This window comes from Sarcophilus harrisii, chromosome 5 (assembly GCF_902635505.1).
Source record: "Sarcophilus harrisii chromosome 5, mSarHar1.11, whole genome shotgun sequence".
Taxonomy (NCBI): domain Eukaryota; kingdom Metazoa; phylum Chordata; class Mammalia; order Dasyuromorphia; family Dasyuridae; genus Sarcophilus; species Sarcophilus harrisii.
In genome coordinates, this window is record NC_045430.1 from 38,293,789 (window position 1) to 38,314,166 (window position 20,378).

At 34.0% G+C, this 20,378-nt stretch overlaps 1 protein-coding gene across 3 annotated transcripts in view; it reads right to left on the bottom strand.

The window, feature by feature from the left end:
* CEP83 (centrosomal protein 83) overlaps positions 1–20,378 on the bottom strand; it is a 112,045-nt gene that overhangs the window by 24,886 nt on the left and 66,781 nt on the right. For all 3 annotated transcript variants that reach the window (XM_031940841.1, XM_012550561.3, XM_003771028.4), the window contains 2 exons: positions 9,838–10,089; positions 6,289–6,420 (listed from right to left, as the gene is read on the bottom strand). In XM_031940841.1, coding sequence (XP_031796701.1) covers positions 6,289–6,420; positions 9,838–10,089 — 384 coding nt within the window. The remainder of the gene's footprint in view (positions 1–6,288; positions 6,421–9,837; positions 10,090–20,378) is intronic.

Sequence of the window (20,378 nt, forward strand, 5' to 3'; positions counted from 1 at the left end):
GTGAATCTTACTCTCATCAGAACTGGCTCAAAGAAAAAATATTAGACATATTCGGTTTGTAGAGAAACTTCCACCTCATTGAAAAGTGGAAGGGGAAAAGTGAAAAGGAAAGGGGTAGGATAAATAGTAGGGGATACAGAAATTGAAAGGGAAAAGTTTAAGAAGAGGGAAGGGACTCTAAGGGGAGGGAGGGATGCTAAAGAGGGAAGGCCGCATGAGGAAAGTGGTGCTAATAAGGTTAACACTGGGGAGGGGGGTAAGGGAGAAAAGAAAGAGAGAAGAATAATCTGGGGTTAACAAGATGGCAGGAAACACAGAATTAGTAGTTTTAACTATAAATGAATGGAGTAAACTCCCCCATAAAACGGAAGCAGATAGCAGTCTGGATTAAAAGCCAGAATCCTACAATATGTTGTTTACAGGAAATACACTTGAAGCAGGTTAATACACAAAGAGTAAAAGGCTGGAGCAGAATCTACTATGCTTCAGGTGAAGTCAAAAAAGCAGGGGTAGCCATCCTGATCTCAGATCAAGCAAAAGCAAAAATTAATCTAATTAAAAGAGATAAGGAAAGGCACTATATCTTGCTAAAGGGCAGCATAGATAATGAAGCAATATCAATATTAAACATATGCACCAAGTGGTGTAGCATCTAAATTCCTAAAGGAGAAGTTAAGAGAGCTGCAAGAAGAAATAGATAGCAAAACTATAATAGTGGGAGATCTCAACCTTATATTCTCAGAACTAGATAAATCAAACCATAAAATAATTAAGAAAGAAGTTAAAGAGGTAAATAGAATACTAGAAAAGTTAGGTATGATAGATCTTTGGAGAAAACTAAATGAAGACAGAAAGGAATACACTTTCTTCTTGGCAGTTCATGGAACCTGTACAAAAACTGATGATATATTAGGACACAAAGACTTCAAATTGAAATGCATCAAGGCAGAAATAGTAAATGCATCCTTTTCAGATCACAATGCAATAAAAGTTACATTCAATAAAAAGCCAGAGGAAAACAGATTAAAAAAGTAATTAGAAACTAAATAATCTCATCCTAAAGAATGAATGGATGAAACAACAAATCATAGAAACAATTAATTATTTCACCCAAGAGAATGACAATAACGAGACAACATACCAAAATGTGTGGGATATAGCCAAAATAGTAATAAGGGGAAATTTTATATCTCTAGAGGCCTACTTGCATAAAATAGTGAAAATCAATGAATTACACTTGCAACTAAAAAAGCTAGAAAAAGAGAAAATTAAACTCCTCCCCCCCAATCAAACACTAAACTTGAAAGTCTAAAAATAAAAGGAGAGATTAATAAAATTGAAAGTAAAAAAACTATTGAATTAATAAATAAAACTAAGAGTTGGTTCTATGAAAAAACCAACAAAATAGATAAAGCCTTGGTAAATTTGATTAGAAAAAGGAAAGAGGAAAATAAAAATGTTAGTCTTAAAAATGAAAAGGGAGAACTTTCTACTAATGAAGAGGAAACTAGATAATGGGAGTTACTTTGCCCAATTTTATGCCAATAAATTTGATAACTTAAATGAAATGGATGAATACCTTCAAAAATATAGGTAACCCAGATTAACAGAGGAAGAAGTAAATTGCTTAAATAGTCCCATTTTAGAAAAAGAAATAGAACAAGCTATTAATCAACTCCCTAAGAAAAAGTCCTCAGGACCAGATAGATTTACATGTGAATTCTACCAAACATTTAAAGAACAATTAACTCCAATGCTATATAAACCATTTGAAAAAATAGGGAATGAAGTACTACCAAATTCCTTTTATGACACAGATATGTTACTGATACCTAAACCAGGTAGGACGAAAACAGAAAAAGAAAATTATAGACCAATCTCCCTAATGAACATTGAGGCAAAAATCTTAAATAAAGCATTAGCAAAAAGACTACAGAAAATCATCCCCAGGATAATCCCCAAGTAGGATTTATACTAAGAATCAGCCAATATAGACCAATATTAGGAAAACTATTAACGTAATTGACCATATCAATAACCAAATTAATAAAAATCATATGATCATCTCAATAGATGCAGAAAAGGCATTTGATAAAGTCCAATACCCATTCCTATTAAAAAACACTAGAGAGTATAGGAATAAATGGATTTTTTCTTTAAAAAGTCAATAGCATCTATTTAAAACCACCAGTAAGCATCATATATAATGGTGATAAACTGGAACTATTCCCAATAAAATCAGGAGTGAAACAAGTTGCCCACTATCACCATTATTATTCAATATTGTGTTAGAAATGCTAGCTTTGGCAATAAGAGATGAAAAAGAGAATAAAAGAATTAGAGTAGGTAATGAGGAAATCTTTATCACTCTTTGTAGATGATATGATGTTATACTTAGAAAACACCCAAGATACTACTAAAAAGCTATTAGAAATAATCCACACCTTTAGCAAAGTTGCAGGGTACAAAAAAAATCCACATAAATCATCAGCATTTTTATACATCACTAACAAATCCAACAGCAAGAGATACAAAGAGAAATTCCATTTAAACTAATTGTCGATAGCATAAAATATTTGGGAAACTATCTACCAAAGGAAAGTCAGGAAGTATATGAGCAAAACCACAAAACACTTTCCACACAAATGAAGTCAGATCTAAATAATTGGAAAAATATTGGATAGGTCGAGTGGATATAATAAAGATACAATACTACCTAAACTAATCTATTTATTTAGTGCTATACCAATCAGACTCCCAAGAAATTATTTTAATGACCTAGCAAAAAATAACAACAAAATTCATCTGGAAGAACAAAAGGTCAAGAAGTTCAAGAGAACTAATGAAAAAAAAAAAAAAATCAAATGAAGGTGGCCTAGCTGTACCTGATCTAAAACTATATTATAAAGCAGCGGTCACCAAAACCATTTGGTATTGGCTAAGAAATAGACTAGTTGATCATTGGAATAAGTTAGGTTCACAGGACAAAATAGTCAATAACTATAGCAATGTAGTGTTTGATAAACCCCAACTTTTGGGATAAGAATGCACTATTTGACAAAAACTGCTGGTATGGCAGAAACTAGGCATTGACCCACACTTAACACCATACACCAAGATAAGATCAAAATGGGTTCATGATCTAGACATAAAGAATGAGATTATAAATAAATTAGAAAAACATAGGATAGTTTACCTCTCAGACCTGTGGAGGAGGAAAGAATTTGTGACCAAAAAAGAACTAGAGATCATTATTGATCACAAAATAGAAAATTTTGATTATATCAAATTAAAAAGGTTTTATACAAACAAAACTAATGCAGACAAGATTAGAAGGGAAGCAATAAACTGGTTTACAGTTAAAGGTTCTGCTAAAGTCCTCATTTCCAAAATATATAGAAAACTGACTCTAATTTACAAGAAATCAAACCATTCTCTAATTGATAAATGGTCAAAGGATATGAACAATTTTCAGATGATGAAATTGAAATTATTTCTACCCATATGAAAAGGTGTTCAAAATCATTATTGATCAGAGAAATGCAAATTAAGACAACTCTGAGATACCACTACACACCTCTCAGAGTGGCTAAAGTGACAGGAAAAGATAACGATGATTGTTAGCGGGGATGTAGGGAAACTGGGACACTGATACATTGTTGGGGGAGTTGTGAACAGATCCAAGCATTCTGGAGAGCAGTTTGGAACTATGCTCAAAAAGCTATCAAACTGTGCATACCCTTTGATCCAGCAGTGTTACTATTGGGCTTATATCCCAAAGAGATGTTAAAAAAAGGAAAGGGACCTGTATGTGCAAAAATGTTTATGGCACCCCTTTTTGTAGTGGCTAGAAACTGGAAATTGAATGGATGTCCATCAATTGGAGAATGGCTGTGTAAATTGTGGTATATGAATATTATGGAATATTATTGTTCTGTAAGAAATGACCAGCAGGATGATTTCAGAGAGGCCTGGAGAGACTTACATGAACTGATGCTAAGTGAAATGAGTAAAAATAGGAAAACATTATACACTCAACAACAATAACCATATGGGCATCAATTCTGATGTAAGTGGCTATCTTCAACAATGAGAGGATCCAAAGCAGTTCCAATTGATCAGTAATGAACAGAACCAGTACACCCAGTGAAATAACACTGGGAAATGAGTGTGGACCACAACATAGCATTTACACTCTGTTATTGTTTGTTTGCTTTTTTGTTTTTCTTCTTAGGTTATTTTTACCTTCTTTCTAAATCCAATTTTTCTTGTGTAGCAAGACAACTGTATAAATATGTATACATATTTAACATTTATTTTAGCATGTTTAACATACATGAGGACTGCCTGCCACCTAGGGGAGGGGATGGAGGGAAGGAGGGGAAAAGTTGGAACAGAAGCTTTTGCAAGGGTCAATGCTGAAAAATTACCCATGCATATGTTCTGTCAATAAAAAGCTATAAATAAAAAAAAAAAAATTAAACTTATTTATCCTCTTAAAAACAGATCCATGGAAAATTACCTCTGGTAGAATATAAAGGAGAACTATATTTAGCCATGTGATATTTAATACTTTTGTCAGTGACTTGAAAGAAGCCAAAGATGACATATTTATCAAATCTGAAGATTATATAGAACTGAGAGAGATTTTAACATTTTGGATGATAGGGCAAAGATGCAAAAAGATCTCAAAAGGTACCTATAAAGATAAAAGATTTAATATAAATAAAGGTGAAGTCCATACTTGGGTTCAAATACTTAACTGCACACATACATGATTGAGAAGTGGAAGGTAATAACCAACAGTTCTTCAGCAAGTTGTATGTAACAGAAATACATGGTTTCACATATAATCTTTTTGTCATACTTTGTATATGGAAATTCTCACTTGTGTGTTTGTTAAGTCTATAATAAAAAGCAAATAGTACCTTGCAAAAAAAAAAAAAAAAAAGCTAAAAATGTTACCAAACTGTATGACTCAATACTATAGCAAACCAAAATTGCTAATAAGTCTTAGAATGTATTACAGAGATGGAGAATAAAAAAACAAGATAAGTTAACAGTACTGCTATACTCTGCTTTGTCAGACTACCCCTGTGTTCAGTGCTATGTACCACATGTGAGGAAAAACATTTAACAATCTGGAGCATGTCCAGAGAAGGATGATACCTAAGATAGGAAGGAACTAGAAAAAATGCTACATGAGGATCACTTTAAGAAATTAAGGATATTTATATAAAGAAAAGACTTGTGAGTGGGTCAGAAAAGAAATGTGGAGACTGAAGATATGATAGTTGCACAGAGTCATCTTTGATACAATTAAAAGAAAATTTTCCTAATAGTGAAAGATATAAAAATGTTGAATGAGCTAACTTTTAGATGACAAGAACACAGATTTAGAACTTTGTGGCATCTTAGATCATCTAGTCCAGTGGTGTCAAGTGCAAATAAAAATAGGGACCTTTAAACCACATATAAGTATCCCTTGGGGTTATATATTGACTTCAAAAAAATTCACATTTAAACGTTATCTCTGTTCTTTTGTGTTTTTATTTATTTCAGTAAATATTTCTCAATTATATTTTTATCTGATCCTGGAGTATTGTGGACAGAATGTTTCTGCTGTTTTGACACCTCTGATCTAGTAATTTTGCAGACAAGCTAATTGAAGCTAAAATTATTTTTGTAAAGGCTACAGGAGAGCTGGGATTCAAATACACCCTCTAAATAAAATCCAGCATTTTCTCACTGTACTATGTTTGTATTGGATGTGGCAGAGAGGATTTTTCTTTATATATAGGCCCTTCTAATTCTGTAATTCTATACTGTTATCACCATATGTTTAATTTCTGTTTATTCTTTTAAGTTTCAGGTACATATGTCTAATCTTATCTTTGTACTATTTATATTATTCACATATTTGTTTGGAGATTATTTTGAGGAGAAAAATGTCTCACAAAAAGACACTTTTTTTTTTATATCTCAAAGCATATTTTACAAATAAGTATAAAACCTTTTTCTGAAAATTGCTCACAAGGTACTTAAGCCATTATATATCAATTGAAAGAACAAAAATACACGTGCAGAATGTATAACGTAGTTGGAGTTTGCTTACAACATACTCTATACTGTCTACTTACAAAGATCACTTTCCAATTCTACAGAAGCAAAAGAATTTTTATTGCCTTTGCAACTTTACAGAACAACTCAAAGACAGGTGAACAATTTTTTCTTCAGTCTAAAAAAAATCTACTTAAAGTATATTTTAGAATGAACAAGAGCTCTTACTTTACTGGTCAATTCAATGATTTCTCTTTCAGCCTTGTGCAGCTTACTAATTAAGAGGGTGTTTTCCTCATTTGTTGATTGCAGTTCTTTTTCTATGCGATCATACTGAAGCTTGGCTGACTGTTTTTCTGCCTTTAGTTAAAACAAAATGATATTTTAAGGGTTAGTATTTCATAACTGATATGAAATATAACAAATCCAATGAAAGAATGTGTGCTGGTGAATACAAACAACAAATACCAAAATGAGATAACAAATGTGTCAAAATTGCAAAAGCTTTTCTCACCAAATGTACACGCACACATATATACATACGCATATATATATGAAATATAAACAACAGAAATCAAGAAGTAAAACTTCCATATTACACTAAAATAGTATCATATTGATGCAAATCCCAACCATCCAAAATATATTCATTAACTAGTCTATGTTGGAAATCAATATAAATCTAAATAAATGTTTCTAAGACCAACTATCTTAGGTCCTTACTGAGACACTTTTACTTTTACTTTACAATGCGTCCTAATAAGCTTTTTTAATCTGGTTTGGAATCCCACAGCAGACTAGAAGCAGCAAATTAGAAAGGTGGTAGCAAGAGAAGGTGGCAAGAAACTGAAATCCAGAAGAAAGGGTAAAGTATAAAAAGCAGACAAAAAGCAAAGCAGCCTGGTTTTATATTCTGTTTTCCTATAAAGGCAAAGAGACCTAAATATCTCCAAAGTAACTGAGGACAGTTTCTGACAAGTTGGCTGTTTTATGCCCTGGAAATAACTTCTAGTTTTACAGCTTACAAAGCAGTGAGCAAGCAACTCCACAAGGGTAGGCAAGGGTAGGTAAGTTGTTCAAGCATCCATTTCAGAATTAAGGAAATTGAACTTCAGAAGAGGTAAATGACTTGCCAGTGGTCTGGTTCTACCATCTACCTTTTGACTTCAAGTCCAATGCTTTTTTCATTAAAATGAATACAAAGAATACCCTCAATTCATCAAAAAATGGCTGGATTATTGGAAAGTCTAAAGGAAGGAGAACTGAATGTGTTCTTCAGATATAAGCTAGTTCTTTTATTTTAGAGATGAAAACAATCCAGAGACAGAAAGTCACTTTCTTAAGGTGGGAGCAAATGAAACAGGACTAGAACCCTTATGTTTTATATGTTCTATTTAAGAAGGCAGTAACATGTTTTAGAAATATTTTCACAGATAATAAGTTAAAAAATACTGGATCCTATAAAGGGCAAGCTTCATTCAGACATATTGAAAATTAACTTTGTTACCATATTTCATTTCTAATAAATGCTTCAAATAGTAGCTAATGAAATATTTCCAGTTAACTAAAATTAGCAAATGGTAAAATATATATCCAACAAACTAATTTACATTATAAAGCAATGTCACCTTTGTTCCTATTCATAGCTAAAAAAAATGAGAGGGGAATGAAAGATTTGCAGGAATCATATTCTGAAGGAAGGACCCAGACTTGTTTTATATCTTCCAGCTCAGTACCTGTTATACAGTTATCTGCCTAATTAACACAGTTTGTTGAACTGTTTGCTATCCCATTGAATGACAGACTTAAGCCCTGGCATACAACATGCTCTCCTAAGTAAAGGGGCCTTTCATCTTTCCAGACCCTTAAGGCCTGTCACCATTTCAGTATGCAGCCTTCCACTGGAAGCTCAAATGACATCTATTCCTAAACTCTACTGCTACAGAATAAAAGCCCAGGAGCAAAACCAGGTATGAACAAAAATGGGGCATTCCTCAGGGAATGCAGTCTTTGTTGCCAGATTGCAATGAGAATGGAGATATGGGAGTAAATTCCATTCAATTCATAAGGATAACAATTTTTACAATAACAATATGGTACAATTTGGAAAAACTAAGAACTGTGATTTATGTAATGACCAATCATGATTCCAAAGGACTGATGATGCAGCTTGTAAACATCATATTCTGAAAGAGGTGAGAAACTCATTGGATGCAAAAGTACATACATGATGTTTAAACACTGTCAATGTGGGGCTTTGTTTTTTGCTTGACTAAGAATATGTTATCAAAGTTTTGTTTTATCTCCAAAGTGTTTTGTAGCACTGGGAGGGAGATAAAAGAGACTGTTAGTAGAAAAAGTAAAATTGTTCTATATCAAGTATTTTATTTAAACACTTACTTAGCACCTAGACATTCAAAGCAACATCTCTATATCCTGGGGTTAAAACATATACACAGATGGCTATGTTAGAAGGAAATCTGAGAAGAGATCTGGGGATGAGAGAAGATTTCTTAAAAAAATGGCACCTGAAAAGATCTTTCAAGGAAGCAAAGGATTCTGAGGGCTAGAGATGAAGAGTTAATGTGTTGTAGACAAGGGGAAGGACTTACACATATACAATGGGAAGCAGAGGTCAAATTTTGAAAATATCAAGGAGTCCAATTTGGCTGATACTAATGTATCAGATTTGTGAGAGAGTGTGAAATAAGGGTGGAAAATTAAATGGTAAGCAAATGGTATATTGCCTGACTGAGATGCTTTTGTGTTCTCATAATAGAGATAAAGAATCAACAAGTCTCTGAGTTGACATGATCTAATCTGTCCTTTAGGAAGATGATGAAAGATAGAGTAGAGAGAAGAGAAAAAGAGAAACTGTACAGAATGAACTCACATAGAGATCTTGAAAAGACTGAGAATTTCAGCAGTTTCTTCTAGATCCACAGTGGGCAAATATTCAATAGCAATAAATTGGTGATCTTACCAATTTGCTAGCAAAGCAACCCCAAATTTAAAATTTCTTTAAAACAGAATAGAAACTGGTGACTATGAGTTAAAATCACCCACCCACGTTTTTAGTCCCATCACTTTTCACAAACACTACATCTATTCTGGGTTTAAAAATATTTTAGATAGTCCAGATGACATCAAACCAATAATGTGTAAATGCTTGATTTGCAGTGAACACCATCGAGTGGTAAAACAAACAGAATGGAATCTGTATGAATAGACTCCTTGCTAGCAGCAATTACCTGGCTCTGGAAACACAGAAAGGATTGGCTGAAGGCAGATAAGTGAAAGGTCAACTTTTACTTATTTTGGCCAAAAGTTGTTTGTAAGATGGAAATATAGTGCTTCTACTGAACCAGGACTTTCCATTTTAAAGTATCTGAGATATTCATCATAAGTCAACAACTGGATGGAATGGAATTTCTCTATTATTTAAGAAAACTTCTTTTTTATGGGCATCAATTAATTAGTAAATCATCTCTTCTGGTTTAGCAAATATACTCTGTGGCAAGAGAAACACATTCACCTCAGAGGGGCACCTTGTTGATTCACAAAGAGTCAACAATATTTAACAATGAAAAGCTGCTGTCTTTGAATCAGGAAGTTCTCTCTGATCTAAACAAAACAGGCACACTTGGGAATCCACAACTGCGTCAGCATAGATCTGTGAGTCTACCACATACGTGTGTTCTAGAAAGCAAGACATTTTCGAGAGCGTTTTAAGCATATATGATATAACCTACAGGGAAATAATTAAAATCAACTTACCTCCAGGGACCTGATGGTAGCCTGCATCTCAGCCAGCTGGCGCCCCTGAATTCTTTGGATATTTTCAGCCTGAATGCCACGGTTTTCTTTCTCTGCTCGTAATTCTGTTATTTCGGCCTCCAAGCCTTTCAATTTCTGACACAATTGGATCTTTTCTCCAACAAGTTTCTCCATTCGTTTGCTCTCTCTTGTGGGATCAGAGTTAAGGAGTTGGTCATATATCTCTTTTTTATCTTTTTCAAGTCTTTCAATCTGAGAAGATAAGCACTTAATTAGAATTAATTTACCTTTAAGTTATTCACTTTTCAATATAATATACTTTAGGGAGTTGGAAACAGAATTAAACACTGCATTAAAAATATAAAGATCAGGTACTATCAAAAAGTTGAAAGAAATCAAAGGTTATTGGTTCAGAGCTTAGAAGGAAACTATCATTTATTTCCACTCCCTCATTTCCTAGATTATAAAACCACCAAGAGGTAAAGAACTTGCCCAAGTCACATAGGCTTACATGGTCATGAGAGCCATGTGGCAACTGATTGGACAAAGGGAACAAGACAGGCCAAGTATAGGTTGTAAACCTTATGGTTTACATGGTTAAACTGGATTGAGTAGTTTTGGAGTCAAGAAAAATTGGGTTTAGCTATTTCTCTGGTACAGTGGTATCTGAAAATGGGCTACTTCCTTACTCTCATCTTTAACCCAAGTCATTAACCCCATAGTTTCTCAGGCAACTCTCTTAAGACTACAGGTTGCAGAGTAGTGTTTGATTAGTATCGCAAATTGTCTACAATGGTGAAGTAATGGATTCAGATTACCCATCACATCCTAAAAAAACCTTCATTAAAGGTTCTGTGAGGCTCAAACAAGGTTATATGTGTATATATATATATATATATATATATATATATATATATGGCATTTTGCAAACATTAAAAGATCTATATAATGTCAATAGTTGTGGTGGTGGTCATGATGATGACACTAAATCCCCACAAGTAAAATGTAAGCAGTTTGAGGGTTGGGAGTATTTCATTTTTTGTCCTGGTATCCTATCTGGCACAAAACGGGTATTTAGTAAATGTTTCTTCAACAAAAAACCATTTTGGGTTAAATTTAGGCCTCATTTCCCTTCAAATCTGGCTCTTCCAAAGTTTTAGATATCAATAATGATATCTAATAATATTACTAATTATTGCTAATAATAATAAGATAAGAAAGGGGAAAATAAAAAAAAGAACAAATCTCGGAATTAAACATCTTTATTTGAATGGAAAGACGTATTTTTTTAAAACTAAGAAAAGTTATATTTGATGCAAGAATTTTGTACAAAATTGTATATCTTATCTGAATTCCTCTTCTGATGTCTCACTATACCTTGAATTATTTTTCAACATGTGAATTATTTTACATGTGTTGTCCAAGGACAAACCTTGCTAAATTTGATGAGACTCATCACCAGAAAAAAAGAAATTTTCACTCCTGGGAATTCACAGAGTTTGCAAGATATAAAGAGGCTATGGTTTCCATCAGTTGAGACAGAATCCTCAAAAATCAAGGCTTCCTGAAATATTGGATGTATTCTTGTTTTTCAGTGTGTTTGTGAGGGGGAGGGTATTCTTTCCTTTCAAAGAGATTTCCTTTAGATATCTTTTTAAGAGATGGCAGGAAAAGAATTCTAAACAAATGTAGAAAGTCACAGAAATAAAAGAAAATTCCAATTACATGAGTTTGAAGTTTGCATGAACAAAATTATTATAGATAACATAAGAAGTGAAACTGCCAATTTTGAGGGAAAAATCTTTGCCCTAAACATCATTAATATTTAAGCTATACCAGAAATTTACAAAAATGTTTAGGACCAAGTTATCCTCCAATGAATATGTGGTAAAACAATATGAATTAAAAGTTCTCAAAAGAATTTCAAACCAAAAGATTACTCCTAATTATTAGCAATAAGAGAAATGAAAATCAAAACAACTCCAGAGAGTTTACCTCATACTCAGAAAATTAACAAAGATGACAAAAGATGGGAAATCAGTATTTGAGAAGTTGTGGAGAGACAAATGCACTAAAACAACTATTTTACTAAAAAAGCAGTTAAAATGGCTGGAAAATAATTTGAAATTATATTAAGTCTTTGACCTAGGCAGCCCACTTTTACATAAATACCCCAAGAATGTAAAAAATAGAAAAGAAAAAAAGTCCTCATTTATGTAAAAATGCTAATAAAAGCACTTTTTTGTGTGAAAAGAAAACATTAGAAATTAGGGTTAAGAGTTGGAGTTGGATTATGCAAACCAGACTTATTCACAAAAAAGACAGGAAAAAAATGAACCCTTCTCCCACTCTCATCACTGAAGAGCTGATAGATAATGTGTTTGAAATAACCCATATATTATTAGACTGACTTTAGTTATATAGAACATATTTCTTTTTCGTTTTAATAGGGAATCACAAATGCGGTAGAAAAGTTGAGAAGCAGAGCAAGGAAGAAATGTATTAAGAAATAAAAGATGTAAAAATCAAAAGATAAAAAGTTAAGCCTTTCATAATCTATCAAAAAATCAAAATATTATATTGCAAAATACTAAATCCAACAATAGAGTTATATAATGAAAAGGTGATTGAGCTACTAGTTAGGAAATCTAGATTTCTTGTTTAGTCATAAAGGTTGAGATAGTTACCTCTAAAAAAAGAAAAAAATGTGTATTAACTAAAATGAAAATCATAGATGAGAGTGAAAAACTGATACCAGTTCTGAAATGTTGTCAACATCTACTCTAGTCAATTCTTAGGTATATAAGTCACTTTGGAGAAATTTTAAGGTAATGTTTTACAAGTTATTTAAGAGAAGGGAATATACTAAGAGAATTAAAAAAAAAAAAAGTTTTACAGATGATAGATATTAACACCACAAAAAAAAGAGGTAATTCAGAGAACATCAATAACTACTGCTTCACATGTCTCATTTCTCATCTTTATGTAATACATGCACACAGAAGACATCCTTGATGAAAATACAAGAAGTAAATATGTAGATTTTTCCAAACAATTCTCTATGGACGACCACATCTTTGGTCACACAATTGCAAAAGGTATTGTTTCTACCTACACTACAAAAAAAAAGCAAAAGGCTTTCAGCAAGCAAGAAGTCTCTTGTGCATATGTTAAAATTAAAGATAACCTGATAAATACAAAAAGAGAGATAAGACTATTACACAAGAATGATTGATTACTGATATAAATATTAGGGTATCAATAAAGCAGGGAGATGTACTCTTACCAAAACCATTCACCATTGTCCAGAATGTGTACTTTATGTACTTAGATCTTGAAACTTTTTCCACTTGAACTCCTTTTCATCTAAGAAATTTTTACATGACCCCAGGTACATAGGTACATAAAATAGACATACAAATCAAAACATTTACTGATAATAAATCATAATTTTGCAATCTTCATATTCAGGAAGAGACCCCATAGTTAAAGAAGCTGGGCTCTAGATATTCCTGTTTATACATGTCATTCTGCTGACTACACACTAAGTCACTTGAAAATTTAATAAGTATGTCATCTATTACCTTTGATTGATTAAAAAAAAATTAAATAATACAGGGAGCCACTTGTAAGTTGCCAATGAATCATTAATGACCATTCTTTGGGGCCAGACATTCAACATTTTCCAGCTATAACTATACTATCATCTAGCCCATAATTTTCCATCTTTTTCACAGGTATAACCCAGGAAACCTTTTCAATTTTATTTTGGTAAATTTTGGGCAAATTAAATACATAGCATCCTCCAGATCTACCAATCTAATAACAGCCAATAAAATAGAATGAGATTAATCTGGCAAGCCCTTTGGTCACTAGTTCCTTTTCCAGACGTTTCTTAATGATTCTATTAAAAATACATTTTTAGAATGTGTTTGTTAATATATCAAGCTCTCTGGCCTATAGTTTGCAGAATCACTCTCTTCTCATTTAAGAAGAAAGTGGAACCACTAATTTTTCACTAGTCCACCAATACTTCTCTATAATTATCTCATTTTATTGTTAAATCAATCTTGTGGGGTTAGTCTTTCTCATTCTACAAATGAGAAAACTAAGGTGGGACACAGATAATATCCTAACCCCTCACACCATGAAAAATAGACTAAATTTTCCCTAAAGGATATTTAAACTATCCTCGGGACTTAATTGGCTCAGGCTCAGGTTGTTGACATCACTTCCTGGTTGCCTGAGTAGTACTCTAGTCACTCATTGATGCTTGGCTGGTGAGAAATGATGGGCAACTAAGGCAATCTTCATTCAGCTAAAATCAACTCAAGGTATCTTCATTATTTATTCTTTTTATTGCCTCCTGCTATGGCTATGTAGATTTCCTTTTGTCAACTGTGGAAGGATCTACAAGTGTCTCATCTTGTTTCAATATTGACCTAAAGTACTAGACTTCTGATCTAAGTCAGGCCCAGCCTTGAACATGAGGCTTAAAGAGGATAAGAGGCAGAATGAGAACTAGAATCTAGATCATCTGATTCAAGATTTGGAGCTATTTCCACCACATTACAATAGGTAAAGGAGACTCTGATAGCTTCATGACAATGCCATTTGCAGAAGGTTGCAGACCATAACATAAGCAACATATTCCTGATGCTAATATCAAAAAAATATATATTTAATAATCATTTTGCCATGTGAAGGATTATCTTTTATTTATTCCCTGATCTATGTGTTTGCTACATAAAAGTCAAGGACAGGCAATTGCAACAAAGGAACATTCAAAAGACTTGACCAATCTTGGCTCCCCTCTCCTTCAGAATTCCGCATCGCTGCTACCTCTCCTAAGCTTATACCTCCTCATTGACCACCTTCTTTTTTTTCTGGTTCTACTTACATTCTGCATTCAGTGAAATCATTTCTGTCCAAGGCATCCTAATAGTGTTTCTTCATCGTAACATAAAATTATGCCCCTAGGTAGGGCAGAACAACTATTCTGAGTGCTACGTGAGTCAATGACCTAGCCCCCACAATAGTCAAGTCCTGCCCTGACATTGTCAACTTAAGACAAGCTGGTGAACCTTTCTAATCCTGCTCCCTTATATATAAAATGAGGGAACTGGTTTAGATGGTCTTTAGTTCTAGATTAGACCTAAAGTTCTAAATCTTTCTTATCAATAAGTAGTTTCAGACACTAACATGTTATTAATAGAATAAAATATATAAGTGAGTCATGCCTATTAATTCATCATAAAAAAGAATAAGATAAACTGATTTTTACACTTTTTTTCCCCTCATACTATCAAGGGAAATGTCCCTCATGAATTTCTCTGAAAGCCAATAACAAATTATTAAAAGCATTCTCCCCTAAGAAATAAAAAATTAAAAGGCTAACATAATTACATATAAACACATATGTATACACAGATATATATATCTTCTATCAGCTACATATAAGTAAACATTTACAAAAGCTGTATTTGATTTTCAGAAATACTGTTTTAAAAAATGTTCTAAATGTTTTTTAAAAAATTAAAATGTTCTTCCAAAGCAACAAACTCAAGCCCAATAAAATGTACTCACTTGAATTCAAGAAAAACAAAATTTAACACTATATATGAATCCTTAGCCCAAATATACACATATCCTGATGACCTAAGGTTAGAAAGAAGCAATTATTTTTAGATGCACATTAATTATTATCTAATAGCTTAAACTGTATTTTAGAAGCATTAGCTGGGTTTGGAAAATTGCATTAGTGGGGCTCTGCTTTGAAGTCTTTCTTGGTGCTATTACTTTCTGGAAACATAATCATATCATAAAACTCAGGTGTTGAAGGATAGATGATGTAGGATAGATGATGAAGGATAGATGATGAACATAGGAAGTAACAGAATGTAGTTAAGAAAAGGAAATTAAAACAAACCCACAATTATTACTAACAATCAAATGGTCAGAAGACAGAATATGACTTAAGCCTTATCTGAAATTCCTAGAATCCCAGCTTCCATTAATTATGGTTTCAAAGCACCCTAATGGATTATCTTCCAGAACTTTTATTAATTACAATTCTCAGTACTTTCACAAGAGATTCCAATTATGGAAATTAAGGATACTACTGGCCCCTAACCAATTTCAAGTAATATACACATCAAATTTTATCTTTCCATGGTGAAAGAATTAACCACCAGATTTCAGAATCAGGCTTTTTTTCTCTTTCAAAAAAACAAAAACAAAAAACCCAAAACAGATTGTTTAACACAAACATAAGCATTTATAAGATCTCCAGATTTTAAAATATATATTAATCAGAATACCGATATACTCAGCAGCAACTCAACATTTTAAATCTCACTTTTATGTGGTATAAATATACATTCACCTCCTCCATATCTAAAGTACTAACTACTTCCACCTCCTTCTCCCTCTCCCTCATTTTCAAAGGAAGATCAATCCCCTCTATCTGTACCCTTGATCTCATCCTGTTCTCCATCAATTATCTTTTCTTTCATGCATCTTCAATCCTACCCCTCCCAAAGGCGCCTTTCTCATCCATGTGCAAATATGATTAGGTTTCTCAAACTCAAGAGAAAAATTTCCTCTGTCCTAACTGCTTAGACTACTTTGCCCCCTCTGTTTAAAAAAAAAAAAAGTCCTCTAAGTCTCTTTCCTACAATCCTGCTTGCATACCTCTTTAATGAAACTGCCTTCTCAAAGGTCACATGATTGCCAATCTGCCACTTTTCTCAAGCCAACAGGTCCTTGATGTCTCTACAAAACCGGACATCTTTCCCATGTTTTGTCCTGCACTGGGGCTTGAAGGGATCCTTCTGTCCACATCACCAGCATTTCTCTTGTTCTGCCTCCTTAATGTCAGCTTTCCCCAAGGCTCTCTCTTTAGTCCTCATATGCTCGTCACTTACCCATGCTTCCTTAGCAATCTCATCTATTCACATAGCTTCAAATAGTATTACCACAAATATGAGCTCCCAGGAAAATGTAGGGAAGGAAGTCTTTAGTGAAATGTCCCAGAAATGATTCAGTGGCTCCATTCCATTTACTATTTCTCTGGCTTGGATAAAGGTATAGATTACATGCTTACCTAATTTGCTGATAACCCAAAGCCTAGAGGAATAGCTAAGTTATTAGAAGATGGACTTCAGATCCACAATACATTGTGACAGGCTGAAATGATGGACCGAAGCTCAGATGATAAGATTTAATAGGCAAAAGCTTAAAGTCTTATACAGGTATGAAAAAAAAAATCGCCTTCACAAGTATAAGGGGGAGATACAGAGCATTGCATCTGAAAAACATTTGGAGTTTTGGTAGACTACAAGCTTAACATAGAACCATTGTGACACAGGACCCCAAAAAGTTAATGTGATATAAGGCTGCATCAAGAGGCAGAGGCCAAGGTCAGAGAGAAGACAATCCCACTGTGTGCAGCCTTCATCAGATCACATGTGGGGTACTGCCAGCAGGTCTGGTGTCCTACTACAGGAAGGACCCTGACAAGTTGGACCTTGGACAGTGCCCAGAGGAAGGCAAAAATATGAGTCAGTTAAAGGAACTGGAAATGCTAAACCTGGAAAGACGACAACTTCAGGCATATAAGATAACTGTCTTCAAGTGTCTGAAAGGCTCTCATGCTGCTTTGCATCAGAAGCAAAACTAGAAGTGACAGGTACATTTTGGTTCAATAGAAGGAAAATCTTACGAATGACTAGTGTTACATAAAAGGTGACCTTCGGGGGGGGGGGGGCAGAGAGGGCATGGGTTCAGAGAGAGAAGGGGCCTCAAGAGCTCATCTAGTCCAAGTTTCTTATATTAAATGGGGCAACTAAGGCTCAGTACTTAAATGACCTGCCACAGGACTCCCATGGAGTGAGCAGGAGAGATGGGATTTGGACTCAGAACTTCTGGCTCCAAACTCAATTTCCCTTCTATTTCAAATTCTGATCATTTCGGCTTTTTTTTTTTTTTTTTTTTAATATTTTTCCCAATAACACCCCCGCCTCACCAATAAGTAGGGGTGATATCTTGGTTACTGACTTAAGCCTGTATCCAGTCAGGGCTGGATATGGATTTTTGGCTTAGACCTGTGATTTCCTAAGAGTAGAGAACTTGCAATGTGGATGCAGATCAGCAACTTTTTTTATAGAGTAGGAAAAAATGGCTCAAAGCATCAAGATTAAAGTAGCTGAGTGAAGAAGCTGGAGAGGAACCTACTACTGTCTCCAAATCCAGCATTCTTTCTACTGAAACACATGGTTTAGCAAGTTCCTCCTTTTTTTAAAAACTGTTTTTATTGACTTTTCTGTTTCTTACATCATCATATTCATGCTTCCCTTTTCCCCTTGTAGAAAGCCAGCTCATATGGCAAATAGTAAGTTCCCCTTCCTAGATCTCAAGAAAATATGCAATTGTTTTATAAAGGAGATTCTTCTTCAGTCTAGGAGGGATTCCATGACTGATTCTGTATCTTTGTGTTTACCTCTCTTCTGACCAACACAAGTCTTTACAATCATGTCCACCTCCAACCCAAAATGCAAAATCCAAATTTAACTATTCTCCAAAGCCTTTATCCTTCCTAATTTATTGATATTCCCTCATTTTCACATTCAAGTAATGCCAAGATCTAGTGATTCTGCTTTAGTCTTCTCATATCAAATCCCTCCCATCTAGGCTCAGTGCCACCACAAAAGTAGAAACCTTTATCACCTTACACCTGGAATTCTGAGTATTACAAGCCCCTTTTTTCTTCCCTTTCCAATCTGTTTTTCATATCATGACTATCTTGAGCAGATGGTCATGTTTCTGTGTAAAATTCTTCAATTATTTCTCATTCATCTAGATTGGGGGTGAGGAGAAAGAGAAGGGATGACTGGAACCGTGATTGACTGGGGTAGAGAATTCCTCTTGGGAAAAGTCTTTATAGCAGAATAGCAACTCCCACCCTGAGCAAGCTGCCTGAGGTACCACAAGGTAATGCTATTTAATCAGAATCATGCAGTCTTTATTGGCCAGACCTGGCATTCCTTAATATGTACTGAAGCTCCATCTTGGCCCGGTAGTCAGCTACTGCAAGCTCAAGTCACTTTACCTTTGTAATCACATGTTAAGAGTATATTGTAACATATTCTACTCACCAGCCAAATAACATTCCCTTGGATTCTTCCTATCCTGTCCTAGTTCCATTCCTTTGTGCACAGTAAAGAACAGAAATAACAGGTCCCAACAATCTTATCAAAATCCTACCTATTCATTATCTAACTCAAATGCCATTTCTTAACCTTTCTTGATGCAGTGAACTCAAATCATTTTTTAAAAGACACAGAAGACAGACACATGGGCAGATAATGGACAATAACTACAAAAGCATGGCAACAGTCCTCTAAAAGTTATCTCTGGCATATTAACACTCAGCAAAATGAGCTGAGGCTGACGAAGATAACAAAGAAGCTTCTTTGGGTTTTGTTCAGCTATGCTGAAAAAAAGAGGGGGTTCAAAGAAGGGAAAAGACCTCTGCTTATGGTAGATGCTTATCGTGATGATTGCTTCACGGGGAAGGCAGAGCTGCTGAACTCTTGTTTGTTTTCTCTTAATGATCTTTGTACCGAAAAGAATAAGAAAAATTAGGAGCTGATATCTATAATCAGTTGAGCAGATATTAAAAGAATAACTACCTATCTTTAATATGTTTGAGTCAACTGACCTACATAAGACTTATGACTACTAAACCACTGTGTGTGATTTCTGAAGGCCTGTGGAGAATGAGATTCACACAGGATTAAGGGAGACACAATGTCCAGATTTTTTAAAAGAGAGCAAAGGGAAGGAACTTTTCAAATTATAGCAAAGTGTACTTAACTTCAATTCCTGGGGAAAATACTACACTATATTACTAAAAGTGTGGTAATTAAAGATCTAGAAAAGGATCCAATAATCACAAAAAGTTACCATATATCTGAAGAAGAGGTCATAGACATTTGTTTTTGGGCCAAAATTACTAACTTGGTAAACTAGAAATCTTTTACATGCAGTTCATATAGATTTTAGCAAAGCATGTTATTCTTGTTGAAAAGACAAGAGACAGGCTAGATGAATTTGGAATGAATTAAATGCCTGGACCCAAAGAGTAACTATTAATGGTTCCATGTCATCTTAGTAGGCAGTCTCCAACAAATGGTCCAGGTGTATCTAACAGTAGCTTCCTCATACTGTTTATCATTTTTATCAAAAGCTATCTGTGAAATGTGTATATATTACAAAATGGGAAAGGAAGCTTAACACACAATGACAGCCAGAATTTAAAAACATCTGAAATCATAAAAAAGATGAAACCATCAAATCATATCTAATATGAAGAAATTTAAAGGAGATAAATTTAAAGTGTTACCACCAAGCTGCCATAATGGATAGAGTGCTAGAACTAAAATCTACAAAAACAGAGTTCAAATCTGCCCTTAGATTTAGGTCTTACTAGCTTAGTGACCTTAGGCAAGTCACTTAAACTCTGCTTGTTTCCTCACCTT